The sequence below is a fragment of the Macaca thibetana genome, chromosome X (assembly GCF_024542745.1).
Source record: "Macaca thibetana thibetana isolate TM-01 chromosome X, ASM2454274v1, whole genome shotgun sequence".
In the NCBI taxonomy this organism is placed as follows: domain Eukaryota; kingdom Metazoa; phylum Chordata; class Mammalia; order Primates; family Cercopithecidae; genus Macaca; species Macaca thibetana.
The window spans coordinates 147,741,112-147,760,528 of record NC_065598.1 but is presented as its reverse complement, the minus strand read 5'-3'; the positions used below and the strand labels follow the sequence as shown (position 1 = coordinate 147,760,528).

Sequence of the window (19,417 nt, the reverse complement as noted above, 5' to 3'; positions counted from 1 at the left end):
TTTGTAAGTTAATTAAGTGATTGATTAGGTTCTAATCTGAAGGGCCCCTCCTGCTGACATGAGTCCTCTGGGCTGTCAGACACCACCACTTCCCATCTCAGTCACCGTTGGTATCTACCCTCTAGTCTCAGCTCAATTCAAAGGCTTTAGTTGTCATAAGTGTGATATCCCAAAAAGGGAAGCACCACCCTTCGGTAGTGTCCTTCGCCTTTCTGCAAATGGATTGGAGGCTGCAAAGCAGAAGATAAAAGCAAACAGGCTCAGCAGGAACTCTCCCTTCCCTGTTTCTCCTCTGTAGAAGTGCAAGCTCCATGCTAAGAAAGTCAACGTACCTCTCAGAGTATGGAGTGCTGCCGCATGGAGGCTTCTTCTCCATGGCGAATGAGTCCTCAATGCTGCTGACACTGCAGGGAGTGTGATGGGGGAGAGGAGGGCAGAGATGAGAGCCAAATCACTATCATAGTTCATTTTCTAATTAACCTTTGGCCACAAGCTGAGACATAACTACGATGCCAGTCGTCATCTATCACTTGGTGCCATAGGGCCCTTCTATAGGGGGGGCAAAGGAGACCTTTCACAATGAGGGAGATGATCGGGGCTGGGTGGCTAGGATTCCTGAGGTTGTATACGCCAAGAGAACCCCACTGACCAGTGGGAAAAGAGCAGAGCTTTCCTCCCTGCCTATAATATAATGTGACAGTCACCAGGAGCCCACTCAGTAGAAATCAGATACTGGGAATGAGAAAAAAGAAGGGATCATTCTGGTATAATACCTATACTTGAGTTATGGGGCAGAATTAGGGGGTGCAGATGGGTTTGGGGTTTCTTTTCGGGGTGACAAAGGTATTCTAGAATTGGATAGTGATGTTTGCATAACTCTGTGAATGTACCAAAACCTCAGGACTGTACACTTTAAAAGGTGAATTATAACTCAATAAGCTGTTGAGAAAAACCACCCTAAGGGCCTACAGATGGTGAAACCAAAGCTCAGAGAGGTTGAACATCTTGTCCAAAATGATCCTAACAGGGGGGCCTGAGCTGGGGCTTGAACTTGACCCCCACAGCCATGCTCATCATTCCATAGCACCAATGAAAGCCAGTCCAGAAGCCCCAGAGGCCCAATCCTGAAATAAGGCCAGGATGCTCCTCTCTGTTACTAAAATCCTCCAGTGGGATGACATGTCATAAGAAACATTCCAAGGGACTTCATCTCAGTGTGGTAGGCAGCAATACACTGAGGTGACATGGAAGTACCCCCTCCACATGGCATCACGAAGCAAGAAAATGAAAAGATGATCAATGAAAAGGGGAGGCCGCAGCAGATGGATTGCTTGAGGTCAGGAATTCAAGACCAGCCTGGCCAACACAGTGAAACCCCATCTCTACTAAAATACAAAAATTGGCTGGGCATTGTGGTGGGTGCCTGTAATCCCAGCTACTAGGGAGGCTGAGACAGGAGAATTACTTGAACCCAGGAGGCAGAGGTTGCAGTGAGCTGAGATGGTGCCACTGCACTCCAGCCTGGGCAACAGAGCAAGACTCCATCTCAAAAAAATTAATTATAATTAATTAATTAATTAATTAAAATTAAAAAGCAAAGTCACACATGTATCAGGAACTGCAGTCACATGTGTGTTCAAGTGAGGCAGCCTGGCATGACAGAAAAGAACATGGGGGCAGAAGAGAAGAGCTCTGCAATCTGAAAGGAAATAGGATGGGCTAGTTTGTCCCCAGGGCTCTGCCAGCTCTGTCAAGAGGGGTGCTCTCAGCATTCTACAAAATAAAATAACAAAGACAAGCAGAACAAAATGGCAGTGAAAATGGTGTACAGGATGAATTCACCAGAAGGGAGAACCCAAAGGTGCCCAGTTAAGTAGAACGCCTGAAAATGCATCAATCCCATCACAGAGCTACTACATCACTCATCCACTCAACAATTACCCAGAAGCTACTCTGAGCCAAGCCCTGGACAAGGAACCGGAAATGCAGGGATGAGAATATGGGAGCCGGCAGGGGAAGGCCGACATGGAAGGGTTTGGGACCTGCTCTTACCTGCTATAGCGTGCAGATACTGGCTTCCCAGAAGACACTTCACTAGCATTCACGTACTCCTTCACGAAGAGAATCCCTTTGCTGTAGAAGGAGCATAGCAGAAGTCAGAGGTACACCAGAAGATTCCAGGGAACCAGGCCTGGTCCACAGGAGTGGTTCAGGGCTGGGGAGACCCAGCCTGGTTTGAAGGAAGTGAAACAGCTTATGGGAAGGCCCAGGATAAAGGCACTGGCACTGCTGTGGACTCGGGTTACAATCCCAGGCCATGAGCATCTCTTGTTGTGTTTGGACTGAGGGCCCCAGAAAGGGGCTTCCTGCAACCAATAACAATGTGCTGTCTTCCTCCATGCAGACCTCGGTGCCCCCATCTTCTCCCCAGGCTTCTATACTTCTACACTTCAGTCCTGTGGGCTTTCCACTCCTACTTTAGGGCTGTGTCATCTTTCCCCTCTACCCACAACCAAGATATCCTCCAAGCTTTAATCCTACACTGTCAGTCTTTACCACTCAGCACCTCTCAGAAGGTACTCAGCTACTGCGCAATTTCCACCTCACATCTAACTTCTCCATTCTCACTCCTAGGGTCCAGAGGCCTAGAGGTTGCCTCATCCTGGACTGGTGTCTGCATGACTGGAAACAAGGTCTGCATCATGCTGGGCTCAGCATGGCCCCAAATTTGCCCCCATTTCCATGCTGCACACTCCAGCTTGCTGACCTGATGTCTGCAGAGGCCCCCTTGGATATGCCCCCCTCCCACCCCCAACACACACACCTCACTGAGCAGCCTTCCTGCAGTGACATCCCTTCCTGCACCCTGACAGGTGGCCAGGAATGCCGGTGAAGCAGTGGGCATGTGAGAGAGACAGACAAACCTCATGTTGAAATGTGATTCCCAGTGTTGAAGATGGGGCTTGGAGGGAGGTGACGGGATCATGGGGGATCCCGTATGAACAGCTGGCACCATCCCCTTAGTGAAAAGTGAGTTCTCATTCAGTTAGTTGACACAAGATCTGGTTGTTTCAAAGTCCGGGCCCTCCCCTTCCTCACTCTTGTTCCTGCTCGTGCCATGTGATGGTCCTGCTCCCACTTCAGCTTCCACCATGATTATAAGCTTCCTGAGGCCTTCACCAGAAGCCAAGCAGTTGTTGGTGCCACGCTTGTGCAGCCTGCCAACCTGTGAGCCAATTAAACCTCTTTTCTTTATAAATTACCCAGCCTCAGGTATTCCTCACACGCCTGGCCTTCACAGACTTGAGCTGGCTTCCCGGGCATGTTCCACAGGGACATCAGCAAGGAATCATGGATGGCAGAGCCACATCCACTAGCACACTAGGAAGTACCACTGCAGCCTCTTACAGAGATAGGAAAAAGGAGGTGTGGGAACGTCTAGGCCTGTAGATGTGAGTTTATATTACGGGACTAACACTGTCCTGTGTGGCCCCTTGGCTAACGGCCTGCTGGAAATTGGGGAAGGCACTAAAGGGGAAGCAACATGGAACAAAAGCCAAGTCCTTTACTGCCAAGGAGGAAGTGGCAGAGGAACATCTCCCAGGTTGCTAGATAGCCCTTCTTACGTGGCAGAGCTGGAGTCCAATTCACTTGTGGGGGCTGGAATATAAATGTGAGGCTGCTCAGAAGTGGCAGTGACAGTAACGGTGACCATGCAGCTCGAGGGGCTCCTCACCCTGAAAGAAATAAAGGGAGGGGTGGGCATGTCAACCTGAGAGCTAACACCTTCCAGGGTCAAACAGACTTTTCTGAGCCTAACCCTTGAGCACTGCTCTTGAAGGTTCCTCCGAGACCAACAAATGGAACTTCTCCTCACTTTACAGACAAGCAAACCCAGGCTAGGCAAGTTGAGACGTGTCCCAGGTCACATTGTGAGTTGGTAGCAAGACCCCAATCTTCCAGTGTCCACGCAGAACTCCTGACTGCAGCCAAGGGCCTTGGCCTCTGTGACTCACTCAGTTAGAGTAGAATCATGGGGCTCCCAGGGATGTGACAGTCAGGAGGGCGCAGAAGGGGAAGACACAGCCCAGCTCACCTCCTCACTGGATGGGACAGTCCCTTACTAGGATCAGCTCCTTTTGCCACCCTGCAGGGAACTCTCTAGAGAACACAAGGCCAAGGGGCAGAGGACCAAATGAAAGTAGGCATCATTGAGGAGGAAAGTCAGATGCACCTCATTCCCAGCAGAGGCGGGAGACTGACCGGTGTGGAAGTTTTTCTGAACCTCCACACTTCAGCTGCCAGATGCGGCCCTTGGCCTGGAATCCAACCTCCTCAGCAGCCCAAAAGAGCTTTTCTCTGGCCAAGCCCATACTGGCTCTCACTCTGCCTGCCTCCAGGCTATGAGCCTCATTACCAAAGCTGCCATAGCTGTCTACTGCAGTTCAGGGCATGGTGTTGGGCAGCACCACTGACCACTTGTTTGCACCTTCCAACTTAAGTCTGCCCACCCTCCAATGGCCTGAGGCCAGCACTATGGGTGCACACTGCCCTGGGCTGATTCTGGTTTTCTCCAACATGCTGCGGCTCAGATCATACTCCAGATATGGCTGCCTGCATCTGGCCCAGGCTATGGGGTATTGTCCCCTTGCCAGAGAATGTAATGCCCAAGATTACAACTAGTTGAAGAGTAGGCAAAGGGAAGAACAATCATGATCTAGCATCTGCCTAGCTCTTTCGCCTCATAGTCTCAAACTATCACTTGCCACCCAAGCTCAAGCCATACAGACCAGCCTGCAGTTCCCCGGGACTTGCCAAGCTCTCATATGCCTTTGCAGACAACATCACCTCCTCCTCTGGGAAGCCCTTCCTGAGGGCCTTCCCTCCTACCTCACCCCAGTGTACCCAATCATCCTGTGCCTGTTCCTGCTTCACCCTATGACAAAGAAATATACCATAGAGACTGGAGGAGGTGGACCAGATAGGAGAGGATGCCCCACAAAAATCTGAAAAGACACATGGGGGATAAAATGCAGAGCCGAAGAGTGAGAAAAGGATCGATTCTAAGAGAAAGGAAGGAAGACCTCCTACTGACTGAACAACTACCAGGTGTCTGGTATCCTGTGATCCATGTCAGCAGAATACTGAAGGGGACAGCAGAACTGAAGGGGCAAGGTAAAACAGAAATTCCCTGGAGCTACTAGGGAAGCTGAGGCAGGAAGATCACTTGAGGCTAGGAGTTCAAAAACAACCTGGGTAACACAGTGAAACATCACCTCTTTAAAAAAAAAAAAAAATCCCCTGGGCATCCCCCCAGGACTGCAACGTGAGCAATAGGAGCCCTCCCAATAGCCTCCTCTCCCTCACCTACAAGACACTACAGGGCCCAGCTCCTGTCCCTCGCTCACCTCACCCTGTACCCTCCAAGCACAGGGCTCATCGTTCAGGCCCTCCTCTCTATCTTCTTTGTACACGATGCCTCTCCCCAGGTTCTTTGGAAGGCAGGCTCCTCCAGATGTTTCAGGTCTCAGCTGAACTGTCTCCTCCTCGATAGAAAAGCTTTCCCTAACCATCCTTGCTACCACACCCTGCCCTAACCCCTCTTCATCAGAGCACCTGGTTTCTTTCCTTTCTGGGCTTATAACAAACGGAGGGGCAGTATGGATGCCATAGCGATGAACAGTATAGGCTCTAAGCTCTCTCTGGATTCTAATCTCCGTTAGGCCACTTCCTGGCTGCAAAACTGCCGGCAAATTACTTAACCTCCATCTGCCTCAGTTTCTCCATAATAAAAGCACCTCCTTCCTAGAGTTGGTGTGAGAATTAAATGAGTGAGTCCACATAAGGCAGGGAGAACAGTGCCTGCACATTGTCAGCACACAGCGGGTGCTAACGATTATTACGATCGTGCTTATTCCTTAGCAGACCGTGTGCTCTCTGAGAGCGGCTGCATGGGGCCTTAGCCATCGTGTTCACTGTGTACATGGCTGCTCATGGGAGGCTCTTAGTATGCAGCATCTCTAGCTGGCGGCCCATGGCTCCTGATTATTCCTGAACTCATGGCCACTTTGGGAAAAAAATATCTGGGGAACAAAGGGAGCTCTCAACAGACATGTACACCTTCTTTCACCATCATCAACTGCAGCTCCAGGCAGTGATAAAGGAAGGACTCACACAGAAAAGGACCAGAGGGAAATTGGGGCTGACTGCTGGTATGCATCCCATGTATTAGGTTTGAGAGACCAGAGCCAAGCTGAGGAATGCGAGGTCAGCAAACATTTTCTTTACTGAGTTCCTCGGCAAGATGAAGCTAGCACAGCCCTCTCCTTACCCTGTTCCCGAAGCCACCCTATCAAAGCGACGGATCATGGCAGGAGAGTGAAGGCAGAGCCAAAATACTTCATTGGCAGGGATAAGATTAGGAAAGACTGGAAGCTGGTCAAGGGAATGACCTGGAACTGAGAGACAGAGAGAGGACAGAGGTCACAGCAAGGCAGTTGGTCAAAATCAGTTAAGTGGACAGGACAATAGCCACAAAACACCAGAAATAAGGACATCTTGAGAATGCAGCCAGTCCTGCCTCAGACTGGAAGCCTCTACCACATGTCCTGCCAGTGCAAGAGCCAACAGGTGGGTTCCTAGTGACCAAAGCTGGATGTGAGAGCCAGAAAATTCTGTCATAGAGAAGAAGATGAAGTTCACCTGGCAGGATTGGGTAAAATGTCATCAAATCATGGCATTCTCTCCTGCCCTCTAGGCCCTGCCCATGTTGCAATGGCTGTGAAGCCCTTCCTGAGACCACACTGTTTCCAGTCCAACAACTCCAGCTTTCCACGGATTTTTGGAAATGGGAATTGACAGAATGTTTCAGGATGTATAAAATCTGATACTAGATCGCCTGTAAAAACATTTTCAAAACTCAATTATTTTCAAATGTGAAAAAATATGCTACAAGTCACCTAGGACTTCAAAATTGCGAAAGTTCTTACAGCTACCACAAACGTCATAATTTGGAGTGGACCACACTGCTCTACGAAGGCCAGAAGCCAGGAAACTACCACTTTGGGAGACCTGAGCTGCTCACAGAAAAGCACAAGCGTCTAGTCTGTCTGTTCTCTAGTACCTGGCTGTTCCTTGGTTATTGATCTCTCTCAGAAAATTCAGAGCCCCTGTTTCCTCAGGCTACTGCTGCCAACTTCTTGCAACCAATGAGCAACCCTGAGTCAGCACTGTGGAGCTACATTACTGCCCAAATCCATGGCCATCCCAGTGCTGATGGCAGTGGAAGAGCTCATCCAACTGGTACAGCTGTTATTTCTGGCAGTGAATCCCATCCACACCATGGCACACCTTGCTCAGAGAGCTTCTATCTCCGTTAATGGAAAAAGTAACCTATATCCCTCCCCTGACCCAGGTTTCCAGGTTTGAACTGGCTGCCAGACAACATGGTTCTCTGTGCATCCTCTCTGTGCCAGACTTAGTCTAACAGATTCGATGCTATGGCTCCAAGCTGAAATCCATGAATATCTACCCCTGACATGCTGGTTTCTCTGCTTCCCTCTGGCTCCTAACCACACTCGCCTGCAGAGGGTAACAGGCATGCCTAGTGTGTAGGGGTTTGTCCTGGGTTGCTGCCCTGGACAAAAACACTGGCTCTAGCAGGTAAGGTCCCAGTGCAGTTCGGCTCTTACCTGCTGGCACAGCTCTCTCGTCCAACAAACTGCTCAGATCCGCTGGTGCTGTTCTGCTGCTCTGGGGTGCTGGGATCTGCAGGTTGCTGAGTGGGTACAGCTGGGTCTCCTTGGTCACCTCTTGGGGCTCTAGGCCTGTCCTGCCAGGCCTCTCCGACCTTGGTGGCCACATTCTTCCCCTCAGAATCAGCCAACACGCTGAGGAAGAATAAGACCCTTATGAAGTGATTGCCCGAGACTAGACATTGTTCTCCAATGGTAGGTAGGCTGGCTGTCATGTCTCGTGGACTTGGAGGGACTCATCTCCCCAAGGGTAGGGCAGACAGGAAGGAGGCACAACCGCCACTCCAAGCAGCAGGCAGTCTCCTCCTCAGTAAGACCCCAGCAGTGCTGCTCCTTTCTGACAAGGGCAAAGTCACCTGATGACTTCAATGAGGTATTAAAAGACACAGTCTTCTGGTTGGAAACACACTGGTATTCCTGTCCCCGTCCTCCCACTGCCATCTCTCCTTTCTCCAGTTCTTTCCTGCCTCTGGCCTCTCTAGGAAGACCTAAGCCGTTCAGCCTTCTTCCCTGACTATGGTGCTCAAGACCTGTGCGCTGGCCAGGCTCATCAAGAACCCGGCAATCTAGGGAGGGGCTTGTCCCCCAAGCTACCCTGGAGGGCTCGGTAGGGGCAAGAGTAGGGGAGTGGGCACGTGTTGGTCCCCAGATTCCCAAATCCGCTGTTGACCCCACAAAAGGAGGAAGGGCCAGAAGAATCCAAAATTTCTCAGTTGGGGCCGTTATGACGACCCTAGACCCATTTGTGATCCTCTAGCGCCATCTGGCGGCAGGATCCGGGACTGATGCAGAAAAAGCCTCTCCAAGGTCGATCTTGCCCAAAACTACCATTTTCTTTGTTGATCATCTCATTTCCCGGCGGGCACCGCGGGCCGAGTCTGCGGCTGCAGGAAATGGCGGCACGCGCAGGCGTACTCACGCCGACCGCACCCCAGCCTGTGCACGTACAATCTCAGCGCGCGTGCGTGCTCCCGCTCACTTATTGTTGTGACCGCGTAGTTTTCACAGCTGGAACCTTCTTGTCTTCTTTATTGTGAAGTAGTCATAAGTATTATTAGAAAGCAATCGCATTTTCATCTTTTTTTTGTTTTGTTTTGTTTTTGAGATGGAGTTTCCCCTGTCGCCCAGGCTGGAGTGCAGTGGTGTGATCTCGGCTCACTGCAACCTCCACCTCCCGGGTTCAGGCGATTCTCCTGCCTCAGCCTCCCGAGTAGTTGGGACTAGGACTACAGGCACCCGCTTCCACGCCCCGCTAATTCTTTGTATTTCAGTAGAGACAGGGCTTCACCTTGTTGGCTAGGTTGGTCGTGAACTCCTGAGCTCAGGCAATTCGCCTGCCTGGACCTCCCAAAGTGCTGGGATTACAGGCATGAGCCACCGCGCCCGGCCATCCCTTTTTTTACAGATGAGAAAGTTGAGGTAAGAGTCCAATTGCAACTAATAAATGGTAGTCAAAATGGAATTTCATTGTGCTGCAGCTCAACCTGATCACATGACCCCTGCTACACTTTTAGCATCTCTAAACTTAGTTCCCCCCACCTAACCCCAGCTGCTTCTCTTCCCCTTCCAGCAGCCAAACTCCTTAGAAAGAGCTGTCTACACTCACTCTTGTCACCTTTTCCTTCCCTTCTTACCATCAACATTCCATGGAACCTATTAATTGCTTCTCAGACTATCTGCACTGAATGACCTCCCTTTCCCCTCTGTCTGGGACTGACATGCGGTCTTAAGGTGCAGCCCCCGACACCATGGGACTCACCACAACACCTGAACTGGTCTCTCTACCCTGTTCAACCAGAAAGTCTACTGATCACAAGCTTACATGTCCTGGCAATGTCAAAGTGCTACAAAAATATAAATATTCTCAATTTCTGTACTTGTCTAAGGTGGTAACAAATTGTTGGGGGGGGTTAGGATGCTTTAATCACAGGATCACTGTGCAGATCACACTACTCTAGACATTCTTGCAGCTAAGTCCAGTTAACTGGCAGAGTTGGTGACTCTCCCTTTTACATTTTTCTTCCACAGCAGCACACTGGTTGGTTTCCTACCTCACTGGCCACTGCTCACTCATCTCTTTCACAAGCTCCTCCTGTTCTATCTTACTTCTTAATATGGGGTGCTGCTCCTATATGTCTTCTCTTCTCACTTTATGCATGCCCCTACAACAATATCACCCATCCCCCTGGCTTCAGTTGCACTGACGTATGGAAGACTCTCAAATACCTATTTTCAGTCCAGACCTCACCCCAAAGTTCCAGTCCCATTTGTCCATTGTTAAAGCAAACTAAATATGACCTGAGAAGGACTCCGTACTTCCATATTTGAGTCCTTGTGGATGAAAAGTAACCTAGCTTAATAGGGAGATAAAATTGAAAACGTAATTTAGGAGTATGCATGCGTAACAATAGCTAAGTCTTGGCCAATCCCAGCGGCCATACTTCAACCATTCATACACTGCTGAGTGTTCAAACTGTGTTCAAATAAAGCATACGCCCAAGCTGTAACCAATCCAGCCATTCTGTACCTCACTTCCAATTTCTGTACGTCATTCCCCCCCGCCCCCCGCCCCCCGCCACCTTTTTTTTAATCTATCATCAATCTTCTTCTACCATGCAGCTGCGCTGGAGTCTCCGTGAATCTACTGTGGTTCTGGGGGCTGCCCAATTCACAAATAGTTCATTGCTCAATGAAACTCCTTTAAATTTAATTTGGCTGAAGTTTTTCTTTTATCACCATGTACCTGCCTCCTGCACCTCACCTCTTACATGTCTCATAGGTATCACATTTAACATGCCCCCAAACATTTCTTCTATCTCCCTGGTTGAGAGTCTGAGTCAAGGAGGTGATAACAGTTTTTTGAGATGAGGAACACAGGGGGAGATGCAGAATTAGTACATTAGTTAATTTGTTTTATTTGGTTGTTTTTGGTGAGACGCTGTGTTGATAAAGATGGTTTGGGACATGCTGAGTTTTAGAAGGTGGCAGAAGTCCATAAGGCTACCTCATGGAACTACATATAGGTGAGCCTGCTGCTCCTACCAGCTGTTTCCCCTTGTTTCTCAAGAGTCTTAAGCCAGAAACCCAGAATGGATTATTGCCTGAAGGATGATCAAGTGTTCACAGTTGTCTGCTTTTTACCCTCTCCTTTGCCTTGACAGAATGTTAGGCAGTCTTCTCTCCTCCCCACAGGGTCTGAACTTTGCTTGCTCCTGGCTAGGTAAGTGCTAAACTGCAGAACATGCCCCACTTAGCAGCTTCTCCTGGGAATCGGCTGACTGCAGGGAAACACATTTCTGGTCAAATCATGCCAAATAGGTTCCCCTTTGCTTGCCCACTGGCCCTTGAAAGTAGCTGAGCTTCTAGCTCTACTTACTACTCCCTCCCTCCTTTTTCTGTATTATTTTGTGATGTTTGCAAGTCCTAAGATTGCAGCATCATCCCTATTGCAGTGGTCTTTTTAAACAAATTATTGGCCGGGCACAGTGGCTCACGTGTGTAATCCCAGCACTCTGGGAGGCCAAGATGGGTGAATCACTTGGGGTCAGGAGTTCAAGACCAGCCTGGGCAACATGGTGAAACTCTATCTCTATTAAAAATTCAAAAATTAGCTGGGCATGGTGGCGCATGCCTGTAATTCCAACCATTCAGGAGGCTGAGGTGGGAGAATTGCTTGAGCCCAGGTGGTGGTGGTTGCAGTGAGCTGAGATGGCACCTACATTCCAGCCTGGGTGACACAGCGAGACTTGTCTCAAAAATAAAATAAAATAAAAGCCTCTCTTTATCTAAATCCATATTTGTTTTTTGTTTTTGACACAGGGTCTCACTCTGTCACCCAGGCTGGAGTGCAGTGGTGCAAGAATAGTTCACTGCAGCCTCAAACTCCTGGGCTCAAGCAATCCTCCACCACTTCAGCCTCCCAGGTAGCTGGGACTACAGGCACACACCACCATGCCTGGCTAATTTTTAAAATTTTTATAGATACAGGGGTCTCACTATGTTACCCAGGCTGGTCTCTAACTCTTGGGCTCAAGCAATCTTCCTCCCTCAGCTTCTCGAGTGCTGGGATTACAGGTGTGAGCTATTGCACCCTGCCCGGAGTCAGTATTTGTTTTTATTGGACACTTTTTACGGTTCTGTGATTCAGTTACTTTGATTCTGTTAAATGACCTCTTCCCAGTTCTTTTCTGTTTGAGCAAGAATCTTCCCAGACAGAAGTCTTCCTAGCTCTTTTTGAGTGGGGCTTTAACCCCTGATTCTGTTGAGCAGGACTCTTCCTGGTTCTTTTCAATTTTAGCCAGAATTGTCCTGGATAGAAGTTTTCTTGGTTCCTTTTGAGTGGAGATTTACTCCCTGACTCTCGAGTGGGAAATTCCTGGCTCTTTTGTGAGGCCTCATTGTTTCCCTTGACACCTTGTCTAGAGATTGCATAAGGAAAGCCCTTCCGCTCCTCAGTAAGGACTGAAGAGAAACTTTGGCTCCCAGATGAGGACTGTATGCAGAACTTTCTAATGAGACTGTCCAGCCTGGCTCCTTTCTCTATTTGATCTGCCTCTTCCCACAGGTAACTCTCAATCTACTGGGTGCCCTTCCTCCTCTTCCTCCTCCTCCCTTGCAGACTACATGCTCTGCCCCTATGGCACTCATTCTGTCCAGTATTTCCAAAACCGGCAAAAAAAAAAAAAAAAAAAGGTAATCATGAAGGGTAATTTGGAACTTCAGTGACCTTACTGGGGAACCTGGGGTCTCCCCAAACCTGCTCATCTAAGATTCTCCCTTCCCATCTTCCTACCACATCCCTCCTCCCTTCTTTTCACCACTTTAGACCTTCCCTTCAGCTCCCTGAATCTTTTCATCTGTCCCCTTCCACGCCTCTACCTCCTACATACCCCTATCTACCCTTCCACAGGCTTTCCCCTTCCCACTCAGGCCTCTCAACTGCCTAGAGCCAGTAGAGCTTCAGGTCCCCTGCCCCCATTGAGGGCTCGCCATTAGATCTCTATTTGTGTCTGTCTGTATGTTTAGTATACATGTATCTTGTATATGTGTAATATTTCAGTACCTCCAGATGGCACTACCAAGTTAATTTACAAAATCCCTTATCCTCTATTCTAATTGACTTAGAGATAAATAAGTACTTATATAAATTAAATCATTATAAAACTCTCATAAATTAAAGAACCAACTTCTAATACTTTCAATGTAAACAACAAAAAAAGTATTCTTATAAAAACTAACCCAAATGCTTTTAAAATTCAAGTTCACAGAATTTACGTAAACTTTTGGCAAACAAGACTAGTTTGATATTGTTAGTTTAATAGACAGCTGTGTGTCTGAGTCATGAGCATTACCTATAATACAACAGAATACAAGCATATATTTTTACTCTACTTGGGTATATTCCTCCTAAACTTAAACAGGTTTACATGTTGAATAAGCTAGTATTATATCTACTACATGTTTAAGATTATAAAAATTTAAATTTGCTTTTAACCAAACTGAGTCATTATTCTGGCAAACTTTATCTCAGCAGTAATTATGTTTTATAATATGTAAGCTTAAAGACAGTTTCTAAAATCTTTTTGGCAACTTAAAACCTTAGACTGATGCTGAATTAAGTTAACTAAATTCATTAAATATCATTTATAAAGAAGATAAAATACTTAGTCACTAGACCTAATTTTAGGTTTATATACTTTTTGCTTTTTTTTTTTTTATGGTACAGTGTGACTATATTTGGATCTGTTAAATGTGTTCATTTGTCCACACTGCAAAATGGTAGTATAAAGTATATAACTATAAAAAGTTATGAGATGTATATTCATAAGCTTTACTAGTCTGCTACAAAATGCTGGTATATGATATTTCAAAATTACCTACCTCCTGTTTGCTCTGTAAAAGAGAAGTTATTAATGGTTAAAATTATAATAAGCAAATAAAGTATATATATATATATATATATATATATATATATATATATATATGACTACTAAAAGTAATAATGACAGAAATGGCAAAGGGAAACAACTTTGTATGTAAGGTATGCAAATATGCTTTTCCTAAGGAAAAAGAAAATAGCTTTGTCCTAAATTAAAATGACAAATAATTTAAAAATGTATGAGACAAAATGTAAACACATATCTTTAAAATTAGAAAATGTTCACAGAAAAGGAATTTTATTTGTCATGGCTAAAACTAATATTTATTCAGTGTATTTATAAGATTTTCAAAAAAGAATATCAAATATTGTAATTGTATAAAATTAAAATATTGGTTTCTCTGTTAAAATAACAAAATTTTCTTAGGCTAGGTGCAGTGGCTCACGCCTGTAATCCCAGCACTTTGGGAGGCTGAGTCAGTTCACCTGAGGTCAGGAGTTCAAGACCAGCCTGGCCCACATGGTGATCGCGCCACTCCCGCCTGGGCAACAGAGCAAGACTCCATCTCAAAAAAAAAAAAAAAAAAATCTTGATCATTGGTCTGTCCCTAATAAAAAGTTATAAATGGTCTGTTTTTCTTCTGAGTAATCTGCCTAAGGGGCAAAGATTTTATGTCTTATCAAAATACTGTAATGCCCTATCTGTATGTTGACTTTATTATGTCCTTATTTTTTGAAAGTCTTTTCAATTTTAAAGGAACTGAAGATTCTTTACAATCATGTTACCTCATATGTTTACTTTAAAATTTGTATAACTCTGATTCACTAGCTAACCAAGTAGTATTTCTCACTAACCCATAATGCTATTCAATCCAATGTTTAAGAACCCCTGACAACTCTTAACATTTGCCTTCCCACAATCAAACCTTAAATATATTTCATACCTAAAACTGACTTTGGGATTTGCCAGGGACCTTCTGGAAAATCTCAAAGGATTAACTCTTTCACCTTGTAACAAGAAAGGTGCAAAAATTAATTAGTCTTATTTAATATTGTATAAATTGCATTGGCAGCATTGTCAAATCAAAAAAAAAATGCAGAACCTTCCCTAAATTAGTCTATAATGGGTAAAATGTCCTTAATATAAATATTTTAGAAATTCCATAGAATTCCTAGCAGGTTTTCAGTGTCCTCAGTGCACATGAGATATTGTTCTCTATCAAAGCCCCAGTGCTGCTTTGCCTTATATTAGATAAGAACAATACAAGGTTATCAGTCATCATTTCAATTATTTTTTAAAATATTAACTTGGTTGCAATTTTGCTTCTCTGATTTGTATCCAGTGTATTCTAGGCCAGTGGTTTCCATGGGAAATTCACATTGCCCACTGATGAAATATTGTTAATATACAGATGTTTAGGACCTTTCCTTAACTGCCAATTTGATTTTATTCTACATCCAAATCTCATGGTTATAAATATGTTCTTACTAGTTTATTTATGTTTTTCTCACTGGCTTGAAGCTTTCCCTTATATAAAAGGATCATTGCCACTAATGTTATTAAGCTTTTGTTAGAACAAGTATTCCCCACATGTGGAATTCTACCACTTCTTTCAAATGACTAAGGAATCCATTTCCCCAGTAAAGGCACCCAAGATATAAAATGAGTTCTTCCTTTATCCCCCAAATTACATTGTCCTTATCATCCCCAGTCATCTGAAATGATGGAAACAGTGGAATATTAAAGTGAAAACTTGCAAACTGAAGAAAAACTCAATCTCCCATGGCCTAAGGTATTACCCTTAGCACTGACTGCCCTCTGGTCCTCTCATGCTGGGTCCTATCTACTCTCCCCCCATGTGAGGGAGGAGATAACTGGCCCACCCATGAGAATTCCCTAGTGTCTAGACTCTCAAAGATTCTAATCTGGTCAATTCAGACATTTAAAAATAATGACAAGGATTTTTTTCCATTTTTCCATCTACTCTCCCTGGAAGTTCTACTACTATCGTTGCCTACATCTCTGAAGGCTCTCACTCTGCCTGTCTCTGCCCTTCTTGGAACCCCAGGCTAGTTATCCACTAGGAGAGTGCATCTAGTGGCTTTCTTCCTGGCGTGTGCCCAGACTAGGACTGAGGGAATGCTTGCTACTTAGAACTATTAGCAGTAAGCAGCCCTTAAGCCCCTGGCCCACTGACTCTAAATGCTTCCCATGAGGTGCCATGACATAGTTGACCCTTCCTGATGAACCTAGCCTACTGAGATGCCATGCCAGTGACCAGACCCAAAGACTGCAAATAGAGAACCCAGGTGGCCCGCAAAGGGTATTTGTCTACAGTCGCACCCCAGCATGCTACAGGATTTAGACCACTAAGAGGAAGAGGAGAAGAGCACTTGCAGAGTGCTGCTGTCTGCCTCAGCAAAACAGCACAGTGTGCCAGGGCAATCCGGCCAGGCCAGCCTAGGCAGAGCCTCCACCTGAAAGCCAGAGGCTTGCCTCAGGTGCCCTTGTCAGCTTGGGATCTCCATGGACCAGGCATTTGCTCAGTCAGCTGCAGGCAGTATAGTGGCAGGTTAGAGATACTTTGGCCACCACCTAAGCCAGGAGGGGTCACATACTCCACTCAGTCACTCGACCAGAAATGCGGCTTTCTAAATTGTCACTCCCTCTCCTTCACTCTCTCCCAAGTCTTACCTGTCATCCAATTTGGGATCTATTCTACTTGTTTTACAGTTCTGTCTGTCTCCATCTCCACAGCTAGTCCCCTAGTCCAGGCCCTATCATTTCTTACAGGGAGGATTCTATAAGCACTTCCTCTTCTCCCTGCTCCACTCTGCCCACTTCAGTCCACTCTTCTCACTGCCACTGGAGAGCCCACTGCAAAGCAATACTCTCGCCGTATCATTCCCCTGCTTCAAACCTTCCTGACTCCTCTTTGCCCTTGAAAGAAAATCTAAAGTCCTTGTTATGGCATAAAGTTCTGATCCTGCCCATCTGCGTCAGGGGTCCCCAAGACCATCCCTGGGTTTGGTGATTCACAAGAAGAACTCACAGGACACAGCACATCATCACACTCAAGGCTATGGTTTATTATAGTGAAAAGATACAAAGCAAAATCAGCAAAGGGAAAAGCACACAAGGCAAATTTCTGAGGAAACCCGGGCACAAGCTTCCAGAGTCCTCTTCCAGTGGGTCACACAGGATTCACTCAGTTCCCCTCAGCAGTGCGTTGTGACAACAAGTGTGAAATGCTGTCAACCAGGGCAATTCATTAGAGACTCAGAGTCCAAGGATTTTACTGGGTACTGGTCATGTAGGCACCCTCTGCCTAGCCTTTACCTAACAGGCACACGTTGCTTTCACCTATAGGAAACCTTCCCCATTATCTTGTAGCTGTAGTTATCTGCTCACCCCTCCCACATCCATCACGTCATGGCCAGTTTCAGAATGTGTACCCCACCAACTGCACCTGCTTATCCTCCGCTCCCTCCTCAATCCATTATAATCCAACTACAGCCTTTCCCACTGCCCCAACCTACTCCCCTCAAGGTAGTCATGAGTTCTACATAGCCAGATCTGATGGGCCTACTTCAGGATATACAGCGCACTGGAAAGTTAGCTCAGCATGGCTTGGTTTCCATGACGGTCGTCTTTCCTAATTCTTCCATTTATTCAAAATTGTCCTTCTCAATACCTCTCTGTAGCTCCTCTTCCTCCTTAAGACCTTTCGGTATTACTTTTCAAAATTATGGTCCATCTGCCTTTGCTTCTCTCATATTGTTACTTCTTTTCATTTTATATATTCAGCTAGGGTTTTAGGGGATCAATAATCAATATCCCCTCTTTTTCTTTTTGAGACAAAAGAAGAGCAGAAAATGGAGATAAATGTCAGCTGATGAAGCAGGTGGCTTTAGATGTACACCCCAAAAAGAAGGCTCCCTCAGCACCCGTGAACCACGTGGACTTACCCACCCAGCCAAGGGCCTAGCTGGACAAGTGGCCCTGGAAGCTTGCAGAGAAAAGTCGAGAATACATGCTTTGTACACACTGCCTTCCAAAGGCATTCTCCAGGCAACCTCATCCATTCCCTTCAGCGACTTCCTATGAGCTGACAACTCCCAGCTCTCTAGCCCCAGGTCAGATCTTTGCTCAACTCCAGATTTGTTTACTCAGTAATCTACTGGACATCATTGGCTGGAGCCCCCTACAGGCACTTCTCATTCGGCATGGCCCAATGACCTTATCATCTCTCTGCATCTCTCAGCAGGCCTGCCCCCAAACTCCTTACCCCCAGCTAGTTCCTGTCACCACCCATCTAGTTGCCTAGCCCTGAAATCTGGGAAGCAACCTTGGCTTTTCCCTCACTGTTACTTTATTTTTTTAATTTTTATTTTGGAGACAGGATCTTGTTTTGTTACCCAGGCTGGAGTGCAGTGGCAGGAACATGGCTCCCTGTATCCTTGACATCCCAGGCTCAAACAATCCTCCCACCTCAGCCTCCCAAGTAGCTGATACTACAGGCATGTGCCACCACACCTGGCTAATGTTCTTAAATTTTTTGTAGAAACGGGGTCTCACTATGTTGCCCAGGCTAGTCTCAAACTCCTGGGCTCAAGCAATACTGCCACCTCGGCCTCCCAAAGTGCTGGGATTACAGGCATGAGCCACCACGCCAAGCCCACTTTTACCTTTAATAAGTCAAAAATACTTGCAGCCTTATCACCTCAGCCCTGGTGTAAACAAACAGTCTCCAATAAGGCCTCTTGCCTTGTCTTGTCATATACTCCCCTGGCCTGGTCCTCCACAGGGCAATGGAGGGATCTTTTTTGGACTCAAGTCTGGCTGTGGCACTCTCCTGCAGGAAAACCATCAGTGGCTCCCAGGGCCCTCAGGACGTGGGTCACACTCCTCAGCCTAGGAGCAGGTGCCTGCCCAGCCCCTACTCAGTGCTTCCTGCCAAGCCAGGCTGGATTAACCCTCCTTTGTGATGGCTACTGACTGGATGTTCCCTATACACTTTGTGAGCCTCTACTTGGAATGCCTTCCCAAGCACATCCATCTGGCAAAATCTCCCTCAGCCTTCCAGACCCAGCTCCAACATCAGTCTCCCTGTAAAGAAAGCCCTTCCTGACACTCCCCCTGCAAAACAAAAACAAAGCCCAGAACCACTCACCTCCTCCTTCATCCACAAGCCTCACTTTTTATATCCCTTCACTGCATGGAACACTGACTAGTTCCAGAAGCCACACGATGTGACAGGAAGTCCAAGGTTGTTCACTCTGTTTTTGGACTGGGCCTTTCCAGGGCCTGGGGCCAAGGAGTCAAAGATGGGCTAGATATTCTTAGAAGGTAAAACTTGTTATCTAACAGTTGAGCCAGGCCCTAAAAATAACCTCCCTATCTAACTATTAATAATTATGGAACCTCTGTGGTACACGAAGCCCCAGAACAAAGAAGGCAGATAACTGTGTTTCTTTCATCCCTGCAAAAGGAGCCCCAGGCCCCACCTGCTCCCCACAGCAAATACCCTGCTGGACTCCACCAGCTCCTCTCTTGGGGCAATATGAGTCTTAGCTCTCTCCTTCTACATTTCTGTCTTGTTTAAGAAACTGTTCACTTTGCACCCCTGGAATCACTGGTCTATTGACGTGTCCAGAGCTGCATGGACATGCAGTGTTTGTGCTGGCAGGCGAGATGCCTTCAAGAGAGCCTGACTTGAAATTCTCATACCAATGCCACGTGGTCAGCTCCAGTAACAGGCATGCTTGTCCTCTTGCTCATGCA

The 19,417-nt window shown here is 46.7% G+C and overlaps 2 protein-coding genes across 8 annotated transcripts in view; one reads left to right on the top strand and one right to left on the bottom strand.

Annotated features, from left to right (window-relative positions):
* Positions 1–19,417, top strand: part of CETN2 (centrin 2) — a 628,428-nt gene that overhangs the window by 493,708 nt on the left and 115,303 nt on the right. The window lies entirely within an intron of this gene.
* ZNF185 (zinc finger protein 185 with LIM domain) overlaps positions 1–19,417 on the bottom strand; it is a 72,492-nt gene that overhangs the window by 5,877 nt on the left and 47,198 nt on the right. For all 4 annotated transcript variants that reach the window (XM_050775325.1, XM_050775327.1, XM_050775328.1 and 1 more), the window contains 4 exons: positions 7,692–7,889; positions 3,627–3,737; positions 2,053–2,133; positions 333–404 (listed from right to left, as the gene is read on the bottom strand). In XM_050775325.1, the coding sequence (XP_050631282.1) occupies positions 333–404; positions 2,053–2,133; positions 3,627–3,737; positions 7,692–7,889 (462 nt within the window). The remainder of the gene's footprint in view (positions 1–332; positions 405–2,052; positions 2,134–3,626; positions 3,738–7,691; positions 7,890–19,417) is intronic.